The 22,897-nt window shown below is 36.1% G+C and overlaps 1 protein-coding gene across 1 annotated transcript; it reads right to left on the minus strand.

The window, feature by feature from the left end:
- Window positions 1–1,483: 1,483 nt before the first annotated feature.
- IL13RA2 (interleukin 13 receptor subunit alpha 2) lies at window positions 1,484–17,582 on the minus strand. The gene is given in 11 exon segments (XM_055393466.2): window positions 1,484–1,519; window positions 1,521–1,535; window positions 2,267–2,382; window positions 6,404–6,548; window positions 7,900–8,045; window positions 9,152–9,336; window positions 12,709–12,829; window positions 13,411–13,564; window positions 14,609–14,760; window positions 15,823–15,949; window positions 17,511–17,582. Coding segments are annotated over 11 exon segments (1,239 nt in total). The 5' UTR covers window positions 17,553–17,582.
- Between the last annotated feature and the right edge of the window lie 5,315 nt (window positions 17,583–22,897).

Consider the following 22,897-nt stretch of genomic DNA (forward strand, 5'->3'; position numbering starts at 1 on the left):
TAGCACTCTCATCTTGGATTGAGGAATGTTAAAGAGAAAACCACAGGCCCAAAATGGCACAACTTATGCTAAAACCCATGATAGCAATTGTAGATTAAACAACTAACCTAATTGCAGTTTTGACCTTCACCAGAAACATAATCTTAATCAACCAATCTGGAATTTTCTGGTCAGCACCAATGAGGTCACCTGCTGCATGGGCTCTCTATATCCCCTCAGAAAAGAAAAGGCAATCTGCATGCTAAAACCCCTTCCTCTCTCTTCCTCTCCTCAAAAAAGAAGATGTGTTGGCCTAAAAATAATCCTTTTTTTCTTTTGCTAATAGCTTCTTTCCCTATCCTTCTTTCTATAAAACATTCTGTCTTGCACAACCCCTCAGAGCACCCTTCTAGTTGCTAGGTAGGATGCAATTTGATTCATGAATCACCTAATAAAGGCAATTCAGTTCAGTTCAGTTCAGTCGCTCAGTCGTGTCCGACTCTTTGTGACCCCGTGAATCACAGCATGCCAGGTCTCCCTGTCCATCACCAACTCCCGGAGTTCACTCAAACTCATGTCCATCGAGTCGGTGATGCCATCCAGCCATCTCATTCTCTGTCGTCTCCGTCTCCTCCCGCCCCCAATCCCTCCCAGCATCAGACTCTTTTCCAGTGAGTCAACTCGTTGCATGAGGTGGCCAAAGTATTGGAGTTTCTAGCTTTAGCATCAGTCCTTCCAATGAACACCCAGGATTGATCTCCTTTAGAATGGACTGATCTCCTTTAGAATGGTTGGATCTCTTTGCAGTTCAAGGGACTCTCAAGAGTCTTCTCCAGCACCACAGTTCAAAAGCATCAATTCTTTGGTGCTCAGCTTTCTTCACAGTCCAATTCTCACATCCATACATGACTATGGGAAAAACCATAGCCTTGACTAGACAGACCTTTGTTGGCAAAGCAGTGTCTCTGCTTTTTAATATGCTATCTAGGTTGGTCATAACTTTCCTTCCAAGGAGTAAGCCATGCCATGTGGGGCTACCCAAGACAGCTGGGTCATGGTGGAGAGGTCTGACAGAATGTGGTCCACAGGAGAAGGGAATGGCAAACCACTTCAGTATACTTGCCTTGAGAACCCCAAGAACAGTATCAAAAGGCAAAGGCAATTAGATCTTCAATTTAATTGGTTGAACTTTGTTTTTGTTTTTGACCTCACCACCAGGCATGAGGGATCTTAGTTCCCTGACCAGGGATAGAAACCTGCAGTGGAAGAGCAGAGTCATAACCACTTGACTGCCAGGGAAGTCTCTGAACTTTGTGTCTTAATAAGAAAAAAAAATCTGTTAATATAATCCATAAAATTCCCTACTAATTGAGGATTTTAATAATCAAATGTCTATTTAAAGACAACAATGCTTTCAAAATAAAATTTATTCAACATTTAGGAAAAAATTCAGTTTGATAAGACTCATATCTAACATTTGGCCATAAGATTGGGATTTATTGAGTCAACAGAGTGAATCTTTATCAGAAAAGGCTTCTTTGTTTTGTATGAAAAACCTGAAATTAAAAAAGAGCTCCATTATTAACAGTCATTAATAACACAAACTGTTTCACTTAGATTAATAACTCAAAGAGAAAGAAAAAGAAGCATTCAGCAGGGAATAAAGTGAAACATTTCATACACATTCACATTTCTCTTTATCTTTAAAAACTTGGCATTATGGTATTTTTTCTCTAAGTCACATTTCCTTCTTAAAGCTCACCAATGATACAGTGCTCCCTCTATAGCATTATCTGTATAACTCAAATAGCTAAGATTAGCTCATAATGCAGGTTATGTTTTTTGTATAGATTCTACTATACAGCTAGCAGAACTGAAGTGTGAGCTCTCGGAGGTTACGCACCAAGATTTTTAAAATTTTTGTGATCTTTCACCTGTGGCACACTAGTAATATATATCAGACTGTGTACATTTTAAGTCAGTCTTTCCTTTTCCCCATCCTGCTTTTCTCCTGTAATTCTCATGTTTTCCCTAATCTAAAGGTAGTGTTTCATGTTCTAAAGCATTGTTCTTATATATCATCAAAAGCAAGTCCACCCCAAAATGTAGCTTTTTAGGGTTAATTTTTTAAATTACTGTTCATTCTTAAGACATCATCATATTCTACACAACATCATTGTACACTCATAGTGTACAAGCAGTTATAAAATGTAGGTTCACCATTTCTAAAGCAAAATATTTTTTATCTATTACTTCAGACTAAACATGATAATGCTATGCAACTTACCATTTTCAACAAATTTCTTTGCTTATATAAAAGCATACAAGTAACTACCAAAACAAATAATGAGACAAGAACAAACGGTACCAAGAAAAATAGTAAGATTTCCTTCCATATGTCACCTAGGATTAAAATCACAAAAAAGGGGAAGGGTTAGATGTGTACAATTATTTTGAAAATGGAGTTATTTTATAAATAAACTCGTAAATGGAGAAGAAGAGAGTTAAACTTGGCAACTTCTGCCATATCTCCCAGTAAGTGATGTTTGAGTATGGCATTCCTTTCATTCGTGCACTTTTTTTAATAAAACAACTACTTTACTGGACTGTGACAGCTCTTCATTTTGCTTAGAGAAATAACTACCTAAAGCAGCATTCTATTTTCTTTTTAAAATATTTATTTATTTGTTTATTTGGCTGTGCCGGATCTTAGTTGTGGCATACCAGATCTTTAGTTTCAGCATTCAAACTCTAAGTTGAAGCATGTGGGATCTAGCTACCTGACCAGAGTTAGAACCCAGGCCCCCTGCATTGAAAGCACGGAGTCTTAGCCATTAGACCACCAGGGAATTGCCTCCCCCTGCATTGTCATTTTCTTACATGATTTTGTTTCAAATTTGTTCTTGTGATTTTTTCACAATAACACAGTGGTAAAATATTAACAGAGTGATTAGATAAACACACCATATGTATCTCTTAACTCTCAATAAGTCAAATGTTTATATCATACAATGCAGTAGTGAGTGAAAGTTGGTCTTCAATAAGTCTCAGTGCAAATAATGGAGCTAGTCTTTAAAAGTCATGTTTTTGAAATTGTCTCACATTCTGGAGACTAAAGAAATGAGCTTTTTCTTATCATTCTTTCTTTCTTTTTTTTTTTTTAGGGATGAAATTTTAATGGTTCTTCTGCATAGCAAGGGCTTCCTTGGTGGCTCAGTCAGTAAAGTGTCTGCCTGCAATGAGGGAGAGCCATGTTCAATCCCTGAGTTGGGAAGATCCTCTGTAGAAGGAAATGGCAACCCACTCCAGTATTCTTGCCTAAAGAATTCCATGGACAGAGGAGCCTGGTGGGCTACAGTCCATGGAGTCACAAAGAGTTGGACACAACTGAGTAACTGACACTTTCACTGCACAGCAAGAAATGAGCAATCACTAGACAAATTGAAAATGAATACAAGGTTTGTCCTTCCAAAACCAGTGTCTCCCACGTTTTTGAAATACTATGGAACATCTTGAATCCTAGGCCTATACCTGTACTCAAAACTATCTCCAGCCCCACTTTTTTCTTGGTGTCTTATTCATTTAGGATCTTATTTTCTACTAGAAAATTACCAAATTCATAGGCCCAGTTAAGAATTGAAAGGATATAATCCACAGAAAGGACTAATGATATGAGTTTCTGGCATGCAAAATTAACAGCAAGAAATAGGCTTCTTTAATGAAGTTTCAGAGTAAATCCTGAATAAGATAGTCATATTCAAAAGATTACTGTGTTATTTTTCTATAACTTAAAACATCCAATAATAAATGTGCAAAAGAAATAAGACCACATGCATCTCAGGAAAGTCTTTGTTTCTAATCTCAAAATTATTAACATTCTACCAAGAAATAGCCATCAGGGCAAAAGAAATCTGTCATCAAAAACATGGTTTAGATTATATACAGAAAGTTTAAAAAACAAAAACAAAAACCAACATTGTAAATCAATTATAATACAACTTTAAAAAAGAAGATTATACGTAAAATATATAAAAGGATGTTATTTTGAGGATGTGGCTAAAAACTCACCGTGTCTTCTTTAAACATTGCATTGACTAATGAAAGTGAAAGTGAAAGTCACTCAGTCCTGTCTGATTCTTTGCAGCCCCATAGACTATACATGGAATTCTTCAGGCCAGATTACTGGAGTGGGTAGCCTTCCCTTCTCCAGGGGGTCTTCCCAACTCAGAAATCGAGCCCAGGTCTCCTGCATTGCAGACGGATTCTTTACCAACTGAGCCACAAGGGAAGCCCAAGAATACTGGAGCGGGTAGCCTATCCCTTCTCCAGCAGATCTTCCTGACCCAGGAATCAAAACAAGATATAATTCAGGGCATGACCTTCTCAGTGTCAGTTCCACAGAGTCTCAGATTTCTTATATTAGTGATAAAAATGAAAAAAACAAAAATAGTACAAGTAAGTGTTCTTTCTGATTCCATGTATCTTTAGTTAATTGAGTTCTTTCTCTCTCTCTGCCTGTTTTTCCTCCATAGCCCTTAGTGATTATTGATATATTTGGCTTCTTTGCTTATGTCTATCTTTACCTAACTTGGTAATAAAATATAAATTCAATGAGGACAAGGATTTTTTTTTTTTACCACTGTACCTCCAGTACCTGAAAAACTCTGACACATAGTAGGTGCTTAACAAATATCTGATATATGAAAGAGAATGATACCAGTATACTAATAGTGAGATAACAAACACAGATTCTATTATAATGGAACAACATAAAAGGAGATGAATGATCAATAAAAATGCCATTATATGTTTGTATCTATATCTGCATATGTATTTATATGCCTTCATGTGAAAGAGCAAGGCTGAGTTAATTTTCTTCAATTTAAAATAATTACTAACATTTATATTGATAAAGCTAGTACACTGAGAAGCACAATAATATTTTCCCACTTTCTCAATGTTGTTTATATTGCTATTTTTGTCTTCCATGAACGTTTATTTTCTTTTTTTAATTTTTAATTTTTTATTGGAGTATAATTGGTTAACAATGTTGTGTTAGCTTCAGGTATACAGCAAAGTGATTCAGTTATATATATATATATTCTTTTTCATATTCTTTTCCCATTTAGGTTATTACAGAGTATTCAGCAGAGTTCCCTGTGCTATATAGTAGGTCCTTGTTGGTTATCCATTTTAAATATAGCAGTGTGTACATGTCAATCCCAAACATGTTTAATTGAAATATATCTTTTACCATAAGTCACTTGAAATCGGTGTTGGAAGTAAACAGAATGTACATTTTAATAATGATAACATATTAATTAGAAAAATATTCATTAGTCATGGTACCAGACACTCAAAAACAAGTGTCTTGTTTAAGATTTCTGTTCTCTTGAAAATCAAAAGCATAGAAAAATATTGATTAAAATAGTCTTCCCCACAAAAGAACTAACACATTCTCTCTTCTGACAGAAAAACAAGAATGTTGATAACTGAACTATAACAAGACTGAACTATAACTTAAACTAGCTAAAACCGAACATTAGATTTCCTATAAATCTATGTTCAATTGAGGTGCTTGCTAATTTATATTTTCTGTTTCTAGACTATCTGCAAGAGCATTTGGACTTTCATAATTACAAAATACACTGAGAGGAAATTAATTTTGCTATCAAAAAGCAAATAGCTTACTGTTCTTTTTAAAATATATTTTCTTCAATAACTATATCAACATATTTTATGATTGTTCTCTCTAACATTTAAGTGGATTCATTTGAATTTCAATGGGAAAGAGGCATAGACTATAAAAATCTTGAATAATGACCATACAATTTTCCAAACCATATAAAGAAGACACTTAATATAGCCAAGGGTTTGATAAAATACATATATGCTTGTAAGTAAAACTTCAGAGTAAATGTACTACTGCAACTCCAGTTGGTACTAATACAGATTTGTTTAACATCTGGTAAGTATATAAGAAACTCAGGAATAGTACCACTGAATTTTGGAGCTAAGACTACCATTGGAAGGTAATCCACTAGCAAAATAAAAGCAAAACAGGTAAAATTATCTTGTCAAATGAAAGTAGGAAGAATCAAACAGAATTTATTAAACCTTGCAGTGTGGAAAAGATACAGCTCAATTAATATGATAGACATCTATAAAAATAGGTAATATAGCCAATATTGTATAATAACTCTAAATGGAGTAAAGCCTTTTAAATTGTGAATCACTATATTGTACACCTGTAACTTATATCTCATGGAACTGTACTTCAATAAAATAAAAATGGTGAAGAAGGGCTGACCCTATGATACTGATAACCTGTGTCACTGAATTGTAGTGACCTATGACATCCCCAATAAGGCATCTTCTTCCTCAAACAGTGCTAGAAATACTCTACTGTTCTTTTATCCCATACCTTTCCAGCACTGTTCATCACTCCACTCACTCCATATTCCATCATCTGCACAATAAATATTCATTTTGCTTCTTACTACAAAGCATAACTGGAGACTTTCATTTGATGTTCTTGTGATGTATATTTCATTTTCAATTGTGGTAGTCTGAAAGCCAAGAAAAAAATAAGATGTCATTATTTGATCTAACTGCAGCTAGCCACACTCCATTTGATTTGTCATTTTTAATGTGAGTTTTGTTACATGAAATAAATGCATCAAATGCCTAGAAAGGTATATACCAAAATCCTAACAGTGGTCATCCATCTGTATGGTGCTTTACTTTTCATTCTTTCTTCCTTATCTATATTTAAATTTTTTCCTATAGTGATAATGGATTACTGGTAGTAAAGGGCATATATGATAGGAAAAATTCCTAGGTAGTTTTGGTGCTTATGACTCCCATTTTGGATTAGTTTCAAACTGTCCAGATTCCATAAATTAGAAAATGCTACACATACTCAGTTAGTAAAAACAGTCATCATGCAAAGGTTGTTTCTATGGATACTGTAGAGTTCATACACACAAAGCTTCTTTTTTCTCTTATTCTTATTTTGTTTAATCACAAGACCAGTATAACAGTGCTCAGGGCCTGGTATGAAACCACCTTTTCTGATATGAGAATACACACAGCTGGATGATCTCAAAAGAAAAAAATAGTCACTGAAGTGATTACTTCAATTTTGTATTCAAAAGAGCTGAAGAGTGTTTCTCATCCAAAACAACAGCTTTTCGTTTGTTGTAACTTGGGCTTTCCTGGTGGCTCAGAGGTTAAAGCGTCTGCCCCCAATGCGGGAGACCCGAGTTCGATCCCTGGGTCGGGAAGATCCCCTGGAGAAGGAAACGGTAACCCACTCCAGTATTCTTGCCTGGAGAATCCCATGGACGGAGAAGCCTGGTAGGCTACAGTCCACGGGGTCACATAGAGTCGGACACGACTGAGTGACGGAACGGAACGAACTTTTCTTGCGAGCTAGCATAATGTAAATTAAAGTAGACTGGGAATAAGATCTGGATTCTAGTTCTAGCTACATAATTTTATTGTAAGTCAATTCACTTCCTTTGGACTTGCAGATCTACTTTTTCAAGTAGAAAAATCAGTTTTTTCATCTGTACGTGAAATGAATTGATTAGAACTAATGGTTCACCCACTTGTCTCCACCACTCCTTAAGCTGGAAACCAATGAATAAAATTAATATATAACAATTTGGAAACAAGTGACTAGATTATCTCTAAGGACCTATGTAGCTTTAAATTTGGTATAATTAGCTGATTATACTTTCATACGGCAAGCATCTTTCTTTTGTCCACAAGATTGTTTGGTTTTCTGGAAGCTAAACTAAGGTGCATGTCATGTTCCATCCTCATGTGAATAGCAACTGACCTTGGTTCTTATGTTTACTATTTTATTTAAAAGGCTGTGTTTATGATTTTCCCAAATAAATGCAATGCCCATACCACCCAGGCAGTATCATCTTCTGTGAACTCAATTTCATAAATGAGACATTTTGCTGGAATAGGTCCTCTGGGAATGCTCCATTTCAGGTTGACTTCTTCTGAATTCTTCATAGTAAGACTAAGGTAGTCTGGTGGCAAAGGTTTAACTGAAAACCAAAGGAAACAATTTCAACATGAAAGTTATTGAAGTTTAGCAGTAGCCTTTATCAAAAGCTAGGGACACCTATTAACAGAAGGATCCAGGATCAATCAGGTGGCTCAAGGCTATTCTCTGTAAGTAAGTAAATAAGTGTTAGTCACTCAGTCGTGTCCGACTCTTTGCGACCTCATGGACTGCAGCCCACAAGACTCCTCTGTCCATGAGATTTTTCCAGGCAAAGACACAGGAGTGGGTTGCCATTTCCTTCTCCAGGGGATCTTCCCAACCCAGGGATCGAACCCAGGTGTCCTGCACTGCATGCAGATCCTTTACTGACTGAGCTACAAGGGAAGCCCCCATGTGAATTAAAATCAAAGCCACTTGCTAACCAAGATCAGTTTAAGAAACTTGGTTATTTGGGAAACTGATTTTTTGTTAAGCCACATATTGACAAATACTTAAGTCCAAGAGAAAAGCTAGAAGATCCAAATCATTACAGTCATTTTTCCATTTTATGGCATTAGAAACAACTACCACAACAAATTACTAATAGTATTTTATTTTTATTAATAGCTAATTCTTATTTAGAGCTTATGATATGTCAAGAAGTAAACCAGGAATGTTACATCATAAACTTATTCACGTCTCACAATAAATCTATGAGGTGGTCCTCTATTATCTTCATTTTATTCATAAGGAAGTTGAAACATATTAAGAGTAACTCACCCAAAGTCATATAGCTAGAATGTAGTAAATTCAAAATTTATGGCTGGCTCTAGAACCTGTCATTCCTGTAACTGTTAGAAATGAGAACACAGACTCAGACAATATCCAACCTATTCCCAGGGCCTATTGAGCATTGGGAATGAGTGATTCCATAATTATTCCATTATTAACACTAGACAAAAGTACATTATAGAAGACAAACTCTGAAGCTGGGAAACAAATTATAAGTTCTAAATGAAAACTATGCTTTAAACTCATTCAATTCCTTATCTTCCATATTTTTATATTTAATTAGTTCTTCCTTGTCCTCTGTTGGCCTCCAGTTTTCTGGCTTTGCATTCCAGTAAATGGTCTAAACTAGCAACATTTTGAAGTTGTTTACCTCACCTATATTTTGAAGCTGAAAAATGAAATAGCTGGGTCTGATTAATTGGGATTCTGATGATCCATTAACGCAGATGTAGAAATCTTTATAGTCTGATGACTCCAAGTAGGGAAACCTACATCCAATATTTTTTCCTTTAGCCTGGATGTAATCGATACACTCTAACGCATGGTCCAAGCCCTCATACCTATAAAAAGAAGTGTGGTAAGAATTGTGTTTATTAATATCTTCTAGTAGTATGGTGCTCAATTTTCAATTATTTTTAAATACCAGGTAAATAAAAATCATTTAATAACATACAATATTTACTGAATACCAACTATGTGTCAGATCCTATGAAAAGTGCCAGGGGTACAACAGTAAGGAAAGTAGATATAGGCGATTATTTTATAGAACTTACAATCTGGTGGGAATCATGATAAAATCTCAAATATAAGGCAAGAATTATTACTCATATATTTAGGTTATGTTGATTCACCAATAGGATTGTGAATCAAAGAATAAGATTCCTATTAAGAAAACATGGGATTTATATTGATAATCCTGAATGGTACTGCATTTTAAAATACAGTACTGGAGAATTCACTAGAAGAAAGTAGATTTAAAAACAGATTTACAAGGTGGCCAAGAATCACAGGAAAAGATGTTCAACATCAGTAATTATCAGAGAAATGCAAATCGAAACTACAATGAGGTGTCACTGCACACCCAGTTAGAATGACCTTCATCAACAAGTCTACAAACGATCAATGCTGGAAATGGGGTTGGTAGATGCTAACTATTAAATTTAGAATGGATAAACAGCAAGCTCTTAATGTATAGTATAGGGAACTATATTCAATATCCTGTGATAAACCACAATGGAAAAGAATGTATATATGTATATAACTACTGAGCCATTTTGCTGTACAGCAGAGATTGGAGCAACACTCACTTCAATGGAAAAAAAAACAAGAAAAATTATGCTGGAGCAGGTGTGAAGTAAAGGGAACCCTCCTACACTGTCGCTGGGAATATAAATTGGTATAACCGTTATAAAGAACAGTATGGAGGCTCCTTAAAAAACTAAAAATAAAACTACCATATGATCCAGCAATCCCACTCCTGGGCATATAGCTGGAGAAAACTAACTAGGAAGGATACATGCATCTCAATATTCATAGTGGCACTGTTTACCGTAGCCAAGACTTGGAAGCAATCTAAATGTCCATTGATAGATGAATGAATAAAGTAGATGTGGTACATATACAAAATGGAATACTACTTAGCCATAAAAGTGAATGAGATCATGCTATCTGCAGCAACATGGATGGACCTAGATATTATCATACAAAGTGAAGTAAATCAGAAAGAGAAATAAAAATATCACATGATATCACTTATATCAAATATAAAAAATGATACAAATGAACTTATTTACAAAACAGAAACAGTCTCACAGACTTCAAAAACAAACATGGTTACTAAAGGGGAAAGGTGGTGGTGGGGTAAATTAGGAGTTTGGATTTAAATATACACACTATTATATACAAAATAGATAATCAATAAAGACCTACTGTATAGCATAGGAAACTACCCAATATTCTGTAATAACCTATGTGGGAAAAGAAACTGAAAAAGGATAGATATATGTATATGTATAACTGAATCACTTTGCTGTACACTTGAAACTAACAACATTGTAAATCAACTATATTCTAATATAAAATAAAAATTAAATTTCAAAGTATATAAAATATAAAAATTGAAGAGAAAATTTAATTAAAACGTTTAAAAAATAAAAGCTGGCATAAAATATTGTTATGTTTATTAAAATGAATAAAAATCCTCTGAGGACATAATATACATAGGAATAAATCTCAAAAAAGCCAACAGGGGCTCAAAAAGAGAAAGAAGAGCTGTTTGGCAAGTAAATATATAGTTTTCCATTCTCCTAGATAAGAAATGTTGCTCTATCATTGAAATTTAACCTCTTTCCAGTAATAAAGCTAATGGGAATTAGGGGGGATTTCCCTACTGATTTCCAAAGGAATAAATGCCCAATTTATTTTCCTAAATAATCTGTAATGCAAATTTTACTTTATCTATAAAAGCAGCCAAAATATCAGCCTAGCAGCTGGTATGGTACTGGTACAAATATCTGGACTCTACTGAATTCACTTTATGCCAAATATTTTCTAAGTCATGTCCGACTCTTTGTAAACCCATGGACTTCAAGGTTTCCCTGTCCTTTACGATCTCCCAGAATTTGTTCAAACTCTTGTCCATTGAATCAATAATGCCATCCAACTAATTCATCCTCTGTTGCCCCCTTCTCCTCCTGTCCTTTCCCAGAATCAGAGTCTTTTCCAACGAGTTGGCTCTTCACATCAGGTAGCCAAAATATTGGGGCTTCAACTTCTGCATCAGTCCTTCGAATGAATATTCAGAGTTGATTTCCTTTAGGATTGACTGGCTTGATCTCCTTGCTGTTCAAGAGACCCTCAAGAGTCTTCTCCAGCACCACAGTTTCAGTTAGTTGGCGCTTAGCCTTCTTCATGGTCCAACTCTCACATCTGTATATGACTACTGGAAAAACCATAGCTTTGACTATATAGTTGTTGGCAAAGTGGCCATGAAATTAAAAGATGCTTGCTTCTTGAAAGAAAAGCTACAACAAACCTAAATGGTGTATTAAAAGCATTGACAACACTTTAAACCCTTAGTGAGAGTTAACAAAGGTGGGGAAGTCAGAAAAAGGATCCAGTTTTAATAGCTACATGGTTTATTAAAAAGCAAGAATATGAAATATGTCAAAACTTTTTAGGTTATAATCCCATCTATCTAGAAGATGCAAAATTTAACTCAGTACAGAAACAATGATTGCATTCCTTATATCACCCATAGAGTGCCTTCTAGTAGCTACAGCCTAAACCTACGAATTCCCACTGAAAACCCTAAATAATTGTAAATAAACTTCATCATAAATCCAACTCTGAAAAAGTATAATGAATTCAGTTTAATGAAAATGAAATCTGCTCAGTCGTGTTCAACTCTTTGTGACTGCATGGACTATACAGTCCGTGGACTTCTCCAGGCCAGAATACTGAAGTGGGTAGCCATTCCCTTCTCCAGGGGATCTTCCCAACCCAGTGATTGGACCCAGGTCTCCCACAATGCAGGCAGATTTTTTACCAGCCAAGCTACCAGGGAAGCCCATCTAGAGGCCCAAGTATTTGTTTTGTTTGCCTTGTTTGTATTTTTTAAAGTTTGAATTAGGTACGTATGTATGTGTTAGCCACTCAGTCCTGACCGACTCTTTGTGACACCAAGGACTGTAACCCTCCAGGCTTCTCTGTCCATGGAATTCTCCAGGCAGGAATACTGGAGTGGGTTGCCATTCCCTTCTCCAGGGGATCTTCCCAACCCAGGGATTGAACCCGGGTCTCTTGCATTACAGGAAGATTCTTTACCATCTGAGCTACCTGGGAAGCCCTAATGAAAATACAGTTACTCATACTGTGGATTAATTTTGATAGATATCTTCCTGATATGGAATTCTTATTATAAAAATACTTACCAGTAATATAAGCTGTAATTGCTCTCCAAATGGGCACCCATGCCAGGTTTCCAAGAGCAGAGTAAATATTGCCAATTGTAATATACACAATCCATATCCTGAATTTTAGTGTCCAGATTTCCTAAGAAATGAATAAACTGTGAATGCTTGAAAGACATGGTAATAAATCATTTGGGAAATCACTAAGCAATTTTATTTCATTTCCTTTGACCTCTCTACTTCATTTAGCAATCAGCATAATCAGGAAAATCCCAAAAGGAAGTTGTTGGAAATCACTTCACTTTAAGTGGAACATACAAAATCAAAAACTTTTGAGGGCTCATTTATTGGTACTAGTGCAAGCGTATGCAGAAGTGCCAAGTTAATAATTCTAGGATGCTCTGAGCAGCTGCACAGTTGCATGTATATTCACTGATATGAGCCCAAAACTGAGATCTATATTAACCTAATAAGGGCAATAGTCTATGGGGCCACAAAAAGTTGCATACGAATGAGCATGCATGCCTGAAATAAGATGTAGGTTTTGCCACATATATTTTCCAATTTAAAGAATTCAAAACACCAGTCACTCACTCCTCAGAAGGATTCTATTTTATGCCACATTCTCAACTGTACATATAATCTGCTGTATAAGTGTTAAAGAACTTACTTCCCATATAGATTTTCTAACTATTAACTGTGAAAAGAGAGCTTTGTTTTAACCTTGTGATGCTATCCAATAAGTAGCTTCTGACCATGAACTTTGAACTTCTGATCCATTTGTGCATTGCCTTGGCAGAAGTGTGTGTATCTTTGCTTCAACACCTTTGTTAAGATCAAACCCATCTTTGTAAAGTAGATTCTTAGTGATGATCGTCTGTTTGATAAAAAGATGAGACAAAGTCAAGCTTAGAAACAATAATGGTATCATGAGTAATATTAATAAGGCTAAAAAGTCATTAACACTCTGGAGAGTCCTCAATAGCTAAGAAATTCCAGATGATTATCTGATAAAGTGTCCCAGATATATTTTTGGCAGAGTTCACCTTCTGCATATTACATCATTTGATGATATCATTTGAATCTTAACACTTCATTTAAAATAAATTCTGGAAGACAAAAAAGGCTCTGTGGCAGGAACTTGAGCTATAACCAACTTGAAATCAAGGGATGATTTTCATGTACCACGTGCCTATTACATGATAATTTATTACTTTTCAAATATCATATGAAATAGGAATCATATAAAATCTTGGTGGTAAATGGAGGAAGCCAGACAAACTGTGACTACCTGAAGGACTAAAATCATACCTATATAATTTATCCTTCTATTCCTGATACCTAGCTAGCGAAGTAGCTGGCAGAAAAATGTTGCTCAATGAATATTTTATTTTAGTTGTTCTTTGAAACTACCTAGCTGAATTAAGAAGATAACAGAATTCCTTGTACAATCAAAATCTTTGAAAGAACATGCTTGTTGACTATGTAAAGAGTTAATAATTCAATAAAATTTCACTGAGCACTTACTACAATATATGCAAAGAACCATGCCGTGTTCTGTAGGGCGAGTACAAAGATAAATAAGGCTTAATTCCTACAGAGAAAAAGTTCACATCATCTGGTAGCATATGTAAGACCCATACACAGGATTTAAGTAACTCTGAAATATGGTAAAATGTATAAGTACTCTATAAATCCATATTCCATGAAATCAGATTTTCCTTTCCTGTACTTCCAATGGTAGTCTTAATAGTGGGTAGGGTGAAAACAGGTATTGCAGGATGCACAGGAGACAGCAGCAGGCATGCAACTTATATCTTAATAATAGCTATTGAGATACAAAAATAAGAGCAGACACTGACATCAGGAATCACAAGAAAACTAATAAGCACTCTAGTATCTTAAGTGATGCTTTACTTACCCTCCAGCTTTCACTATCAACATTTCGATATTTTAATTCATATTCTACTGTGCATTTGTTAAAATTATCCAGAGACACTGGAGGTTGCCATTGCAAATAGAGATAACCTAAATATCCAGGGTCCACTATTTCAAAATCCTGAGGAGGATTAACTGAAATAAAATCAATAAAATATTTTAATTTTTATCCTGTATCTTATGACAAAGATTTCTAAATATAGATTACTTCCATATGTCCATCAACTGATGAGTGAAAAAAAAAAAGGTCTCTATTGAGGATGAAATGACAATTCTATTGTTTCAACTCATGATTAGAAATTTTTGTTAAATACATTCTTCTAATTACCTTCTACAATGAAAAGTTCATTAGACATGACTTAATAGCTGTGTAATTATTTTTAAAATTCATTTTAAACTTATGTATTTTTAAAACTTATCTAATTGTCTTAAAAGTTAAGGTAGCTGTGTTTTCTCCAGTAGTCATATATGGATGTGAGAGTTGGACTATAAAGAAAGCTGAGTGCCAAAGAATTGATGCTTTTGAACTGTGGTGTTGAAGAAGACTCCTAAGAGTCCCTTGGACTTCAAGGAGATCCAACCAGTCCATCTTAAAGGAAATTGGTCCAAATATTCTTTGAAAGGACTGATGCTGAAGCTGAAACTCCAATACTTTGACCACCTGATGCGAAAAACTGACTCATTGGAAAAGACCCTGATGCTGGTAAAGATTGAAGGCGGGAGGAGAAGGGGATGACAGAGGATGAGATGGTTGGATGGCATCACCGACTCAATGGACATGAGTTTGAGTAACCTCTGGGAGTTGGTGATGGACAGGGAAGCCTGGTGTGCTGCAGTCCATTGGGTTGCAAAGAATCAGACACAACTGAGTGACTGAACTGAACTGAACTGAGTAATTAAGGAAAGTTTTCAGTTAATTGGGTACCAGGCAATGAGGTTTTGGGTAAATAGCCTCTTTGTTAGAAAAGATTATATGAAAAGGTATAGAAAGTATATTTTAGTTTGGCTTTTATCCCACAAAATGTTTGTTATCATCAGTTACGTTATACATAAGGCTGACTAGTAAGAACGTATCTTTTGTGTATGGGCTCCCTGAAATATTTCCAATAATAATCCATCTATTTATGCACTTTCATATGGTAGGTTGACAAGGCAGTTAATATCTCTGATTTTAAAACTACTCCATTCTTGGTTTACCTTTTGTCTCAGCATTTGAAGACAAAGTAGAGCCAAAAGCTGTGCAAATAAGAAGGGTATATAGACATCTGATATCCAAATGAATGAAAGCCATTTCTCTAAGATTTAATACCTTGAAATTTCCACTCTAAGAAGGAAAAATATAAAATTTTAGCATTATCATACTTCAATATGGACTAAATGTGATTAAAAATGCAGTTGGGAACACTTTGTGGACTTTCCACCAAGAACTGGGAAAACTGTGCCCCTTTGAACCATTTAAACAGAAAAAAAAAAAATCAAGCTTGGAACCAAAATAATTGGCAAGGAGGATTTTCGTCTCATCTTTCTTATGAAAGCAAAAACAAGGCAACACAAACATATCCCTTCAACCCCCGGCTTTAATACACACACACACACACACACACACACACACCTTATATATCATATGCTATGACCAGGATATGATGACCTCAAATAGCCTTCAGCCTGAAGACTGAACCAGACCCACCTGAGTGTTCTTATCCATTTTCAGGGGGAATTATATCATTAGTCTCCATAGTGATATTCTCCACTAGCCACCAAGAAGACACACTAATACATACACATACTCTTTTCTAAGACAAAAATTATTTGAAAGTTATCTGAATACTGATCAAAGCTCAGAATCAATACCAAATATACCAAAGCTTCAGATAACTCAGAAATTTGCTTCATCTCTTCATAAACATTAAATCCTCATCTACTCTCCTATGTGTTCCACTCTTCCCTGTATTTCTTATATCAGTAAGTGGCACCATAATCTTCCCAGTTGTCCAAACCAGAAACCTGAGTCTTCCTGAACCCCTCCCTCTTCCATCCAATTTCTCCATTATCACTATACCTTCCTAAGCTGAGGATCTCATCATCAGGGATCTCCTTATCCAGTCTTTCTTGCCTCCAAACCATTTCACACCACATACAGTAAGGACAAATCTGAAATTTGTCTCCAAACCACCTCTTAAAACAGCAATTCACTGCCACAGAATACAATTTAATCATTTTTTTTTTACTGAAGAATACTGGTTTTATGATCAAAACTAAAAGGATTCATGTCTCCACACATTATTCAATAGAAAATACTTTCCTTTCCACGAAAAATCATTACTTCCAGTTCTACACTTCTCTTTGAGTCTATATTCTTAAAACCAATAATTTCACAGGAAGGATTAAAGGTCAATTACCCTAACAGTCAGAGACTGCCTTTCTTTTCTCCTACCTAAGTTAATTATGCAGGAGAGACCCTTTTCCCCTGTCCCACCCTCTTAATCTTACCTGCTCCAGTTGTAGTGTTCTCATATTGCTAAGCTTCAATTATTACATAATGGAATCTTGGAATCAGACTGTTAGAGCCAGTAAGTATATTGGAGGCAATGCTAGTCCAATCCTCCTTTGTATATTGGGAAGTAAAACTCAGACTTGCCCAAGATTACACAGTGTTAGTAAATTAGTAACAAAACTGGAAGTAGAACAGAGATATGATTCCCAATCTAGTGCCCTTCCACCCTAATATGCTGGATCCCACATGTTTGGCTCAGTATTATGAAAGTTTTTCCCTTGGGACTCCAGCATTTAAGTCTTCCTTAAGTTAGCTAGCCAGGCTGAAGCAACACCATGCTATTTCTTTTTCTATGTCTCATACAATCATAAGGGGATGCCATTTCTCTTACCGAGGTCCAGTGAATCTCTCTCCACAATTCCTTCCTCCCCATCACCAGCCCATTGCTGCCTTCTAAGGCATGTGTAAGTTGTAAGTGGGTTTGGTGAACAGAAGGACACATTTCTGTCATAGAGATGCTCTTACTCATTTTTAAAAATGAGGAAATACCCAAAGAGGAAAGTGAGTGATCCTAGCTTACACAACTTACTGGGAGCAGAGCTAGGAGTGAAAAACAGCTCTCTTGAGCCCTTTCTGCTGACTAAATAAACTTTCTTGTTATAAGGAATCTATCCTGCACCTATCTTTCCAGAAGTCTCCCTGCAAACTTTCCTCACCTACAGTCACCACCCAAACCATCAACCCCACCACACAGTTTTATCATCATGACATTTTTAGCAGAGTAATAATTCAACAAGTTTGATTGTGCATCTTTTTTTTTTTGTCAAATACTATTCCAGGTAAATCTTATCTAAAGACACAAGGTGCAAGTGATGAATGATAACATCTATAATAATGATGATAATATCTCCTACTATTGATTCAGCATTCCCAGCATCTCAGGCACTGGCCTGTGCTAAGCCCTTTATATGCATAATCTCATTTAATACTCAGTCAACCTTGGATGTATGCACTATTTTTATTCCCATGTTAAAGACCAGAAACTGATAAGAGGAGAAATTAAACAACTTCCTACAAGTTACTACAGGCCATAAATGGTGAAGCCTGGATTTGAAGCTAGAGAGCCTAGTTTCAGACTCCTTGATAACCACTACACTAGGCAGTTTCCAGACCTAAGATCAATGTGGCAAACACTTCTTGTTTCTGTCCACTCAGTTTTACACAACACTGTTGCTCAGACAGTTTTCCACTAAGAATCATCTTTGGGAAGGCAAGCCCAAAGCTAGTTCCTTGTTTCAGCCTCCTTTCCCCACCTCTTGAAAACCATGCTAGATAAACCCTTCGTTCCAAGTGTTGGCTGGGACAATTCTTGCATTATTGGAGAAACTCCAGGTACTTACCATTGTTTCTCAAGAAATGGATTATCATAAGCAATTATCATAGTCCCCCTTTTTCCCCCTTTCCAACATAGAGACATTTATTGAATCTCTAATACTTTCCTTCCTGTCTGATAATCAAGCACACTGAATAAAAATAGGTATTCCTGAAACAGCCAGGGGGCCAGGACACAGATTCTATAAGTCACAGATAGAGGAGTTCATCAGTCAGTTCAGTTCAGTTGCTCAGTCGAGTCCAACTCTTTGCGACCCCATGAATCACAGCACGCTAGGCCTCCCTGTCCATCACCAACTCCCAGAGTTCACTCAAACTCATGTCCATCAAGTCGGTGATGCCATCCAGCCATCTCATTTTCTGTCGTCCCCTTCTCCTCCCGCCCCCAATCCTTCTAGCATCAGTCTTTTCCAGTAAGTCAACTCATCACATGAGGTGGCCAAAGTATGGCCAAAGTATTGGAGTTTCAGCTTTAGCATCAGTCCCTCCAATGAACACCCAGAATTGATCTCCTTTAGAATGGACTGGTTGGATCTCCTTGCAGTACAAGGGACTCTCAAGAGTCTTCTCCAGCACCACAGTTCAAAAGCATCAATTCTTTGGCGATCAGCTTTCTTCACAGTCCAACTCTCACATCCATTCATGACCAAGGGAAAAACCATAGCCTTGACTAGACGGACCTTTGTTGGCAAAGTAATGTCTCTGCTTTTTAATATACTATCTAGGTTGGTCATAACTTTCCTTCCAAGGAGTAGGGAAGTTTATAGCTAGGAATAAAAGCCATCTAAAGCAAATTTAGAATCACAGCACAATATTGTAAAAGCTGACAGGACTGACTAATCTTTGAATAAACAAATATATAGCCAAGGAACTTATTATAATACAAACACAATAGTATAAATATCAACCTGGATTTCAGCCCTGCCTCAACCATTAATGTGCTTAGAGGCAAATTATAACTCAATTTCCATCTATAAAGTGGAGGTAATGACACCAGCCTGGCAGTTTTTTGTTTAAGATTAAATGAGATAATGTATGTGAAAGAGAATAGTAAATTGCTCTGTATACTTGCAAGGGGTTTGCTTCTGAGCATCTTATTACTAAGAAAAAACTTGAAAACAACTTGCTCCTAATCTACCCATTTCCTCCTACTAGTTCACCAAAATTAACTTGTGCACAGTTGATAAAAAGGCACTTATTGTTAACCTCTAACTTCTACCACCCTTTTTGACCCATTAGTCAACCTTTGTTGGTCTTTGTCTTAGTAATAATCATTTATTGCATTTGTTAAGTGTTTTATAGTTCACAAAGAATTCATTGAATTATGTTAACAAATCTGTAGGTATAAAAGTTTGTATCACATATTTACAGTCATTAAGACTGGGATTTAGAGAAGTGATGTGACTTGAAAAAGATCCCACTGCTGGTAAAATCCACACTGAAATGAAAGGTAAAAGAAGCAAGGAACAGAAATATGTTGTAAGGCTAATAATGCAATCACTTACATAATATGGTTTTGTAGAAAATTCTTTCTCTACTTTAACGAAGAAGAAAACAAGATTTTTACAAAGTATTTGAAATGGCTACAGGTTATTTTTAAAGGCAATTACTAAGTTATAAAGACAAATATTATCTATTGAAAATGATGAATGAAGTTTTGCAATGTCACTAATGTGGCTTATAAAAACCACCTAAAGGGAAATATGGCCATGTTATTTCTATTGCCGTTTAGAGGGAAAAAATCAGTGTTATGAAATTTGATACTTTCTGTTCAAATTATTTAAAATATCTAAAAATATCAGCCAAAGCAATTGGAATAGGGTTAGGAGAACAAGAAAATGGGAAAAATAGAAGAGAACTAATGCTTGAGGAGTGTGTTAGTCACTCAGTCGTGTACGACTTTTTTCGACCCCATGGACTGAAGTTCACCAGGTTCCTCTGTCCATGGAATTCTCCAGGTAAGAATACTGGAGTGGGTTGCCATTTCCTTCTCCAAGGAAATTTCCCAACCCAGGGATCGAACTCAGATCTCCCGAATTACAGGCAGATTCTTTACCATCTGAGTTACCAGGTAGAGAGAAATGGAAAAGTAAGGTTGATACAGGAAAAGCTTTACCAAAACCCAAGCTCTTTTTCATCTTGTCCAAAAGAATCTGTGTAAGGAACACAAGAAACCAAGCAAAAATAAACATACACGTGCGCACACACACACACACACACACACACACACACACAAACTCACACTGAGACTGAGGAGCAAAAAGAACAAAGAAGCAGTTTATTCAGGGCAGAAGCAAAGGATGTGGGCATCCTCCTGAGTGAGGAATACCCACAGGGTGTTGATACCCCCCTTTAATCTCATTTTCAGCTCTGTGAATGGGTGGGGGTCTTTTTGATGAGGGGTGCAATATTTATTGAAGGAGTTTGAGGTTTGGCCCAGATTGCACCAGGTAGCAGGTCAGGTAGCACCAGCTTCCGGTCCTGTGCATTTGTCTCCTGAAGCCACTGTCTGTGCTCTGTAAGAGCTGTTTTCCTTAAATTTTCCCTTACTAGTTGAGCACCACATGTGAAAATTCCTACAGGGTCATCAGCAACCTGTGCTTTTTTATTTGCACATGCTCCATGGTTTTCAAGGTCAGAGTTTCTTGCTCAGATGCTACAAAGGTTTTGTTCTAGATGCCATTCTTCTCTGCATCATGGTCTCATTAAGTGCAAAACAAGGAGGTGGCTTTGCCTTCTGCCTAATGCCTATATATGAGGAGCCCATCCTTGTGCCGGCCTATCTTTTCTGCCTCAAGGTGATTGCAAAGGCTTAATGTTGTCTTTGGGTGAAATGATAAATTTATATGGTCTTACATGAGAAGGCATTGACTAGAAGATCTGGGTTCTAGCACCAACGTTAGCAGGGGATTTAGAAAATGATAATAATAGGGACTATAGTTTCTTAAGCTCCTACCAGGTGTCAAGCTCTGTTACAGATGTTTGATATGGATTAACTCATTTAAGTCTCACAAATGTTGCTAGTTACTATTATTATTACAATATCCCAATATTACAAATGAGTTGTTTGAGGCTCAGAAAGGTTAAGTAAATTATTCAAGGTCATATAATTTAAGCAAAAAGTATGTCCAAATCTAATTCTAAAGACTATGCTCCTTTTAACATATAATAGTGTCTTTCCATCTCACTTTAGTGAAACTCAATTTGCTCTCATAGGAATTATCCCTGGGGCATCATTCTGTTCCATCAGTTAATCTGGTGTGTATGCATCCATGGTTTCAGGCTTTGACTCAAAAGTACCGGCTTCCTGAATAAGTAATCTTGTTTCAAGGAGACCATCCAACATGTACAAATATTTATTCATAGTTTCTGGAGTATAGCCATGACTCAGCATCATAATCAGCACCTCTGGAACCTGCCAGATCCTGAGGCCCAACAACATTTTGAGATCAATACATAGCTCAGTAATAGTACAGTCAGTCTATGAACTGTTGATAAGTTGATTCTGATTTAGATAATAAGTGGCAATTATTATTTCCTGCAATGGAGTAGCTTTTAAAGAATGCTGAAGATGATTTTGTGTACTTTCAAATATAAAAGGACTTTGAATCAGACAGATTCGTCATGCTTGCCTTTAGTCAACTGTCATTTCCCACAAAAATGTGAAGAAAGTTAGGCACATGATGAATAATGAAAATCACTGCAGACAAATGAAGTGCAGGTAGGATCTCTTTTTAACAAATACCACTTTAGCATCCAGTTATACATAACATGATTATATTTGTGTCCCTGTCAGCATTACATACTAACATTGTTTCTTAACATTTATGAAATATGTTCAATAAATCTTGTAAAACATAAGTAGTCATCTTATTCCCTAATTCTTTTTATAGATGGTTTCCTGTATAACATCTTGAGTTCATCCAATTGACAAGTTTCCTGAAGTATTATCAAAGCTACAGCATTCGGTTTTAAGCTATTACACCATGGCAACTGACAGGTTTATAGTGTTAATTCATGAAGCAGCTTACACATTTCAGAATCTGTTCCTAATCTGGGCAGATCAGAGCCTTTTACTTTATAATTCCACCCAATAAAGCAACAACAGGCTTTTACAACCCTTTAAAAAAATCTTCCAGGTCATCAATTTCTTAAAATAGGTAAAATTCTTATTATTAAATACACCTTACATTCTATTCAAATGAAGTCACAGCTGAAGAGCAATGCAGTATCTTGAAAGGCATCACTGCTCTGGAACTAGAAAAACAATCTCTTTTGGTTGTTTAACACCCTTCTTCTCACCCCCAAATTCTCCCAAATACTTGTTAGTGAACAAACACTGTACCCAAAACATTCACTTCGAGTAACAACTTTGGAATAACAACT

Source organism: Moschus berezovskii, chromosome X (assembly GCF_049115385.1).
Source record: "Moschus berezovskii isolate FMDL1 chromosome X, NW_MosBer_1.0, whole genome shotgun sequence".
In the NCBI taxonomy this organism is placed as follows: Eukaryota; Metazoa; Chordata; class Mammalia; order Artiodactyla; family Moschidae; genus Moschus; species Moschus berezovskii.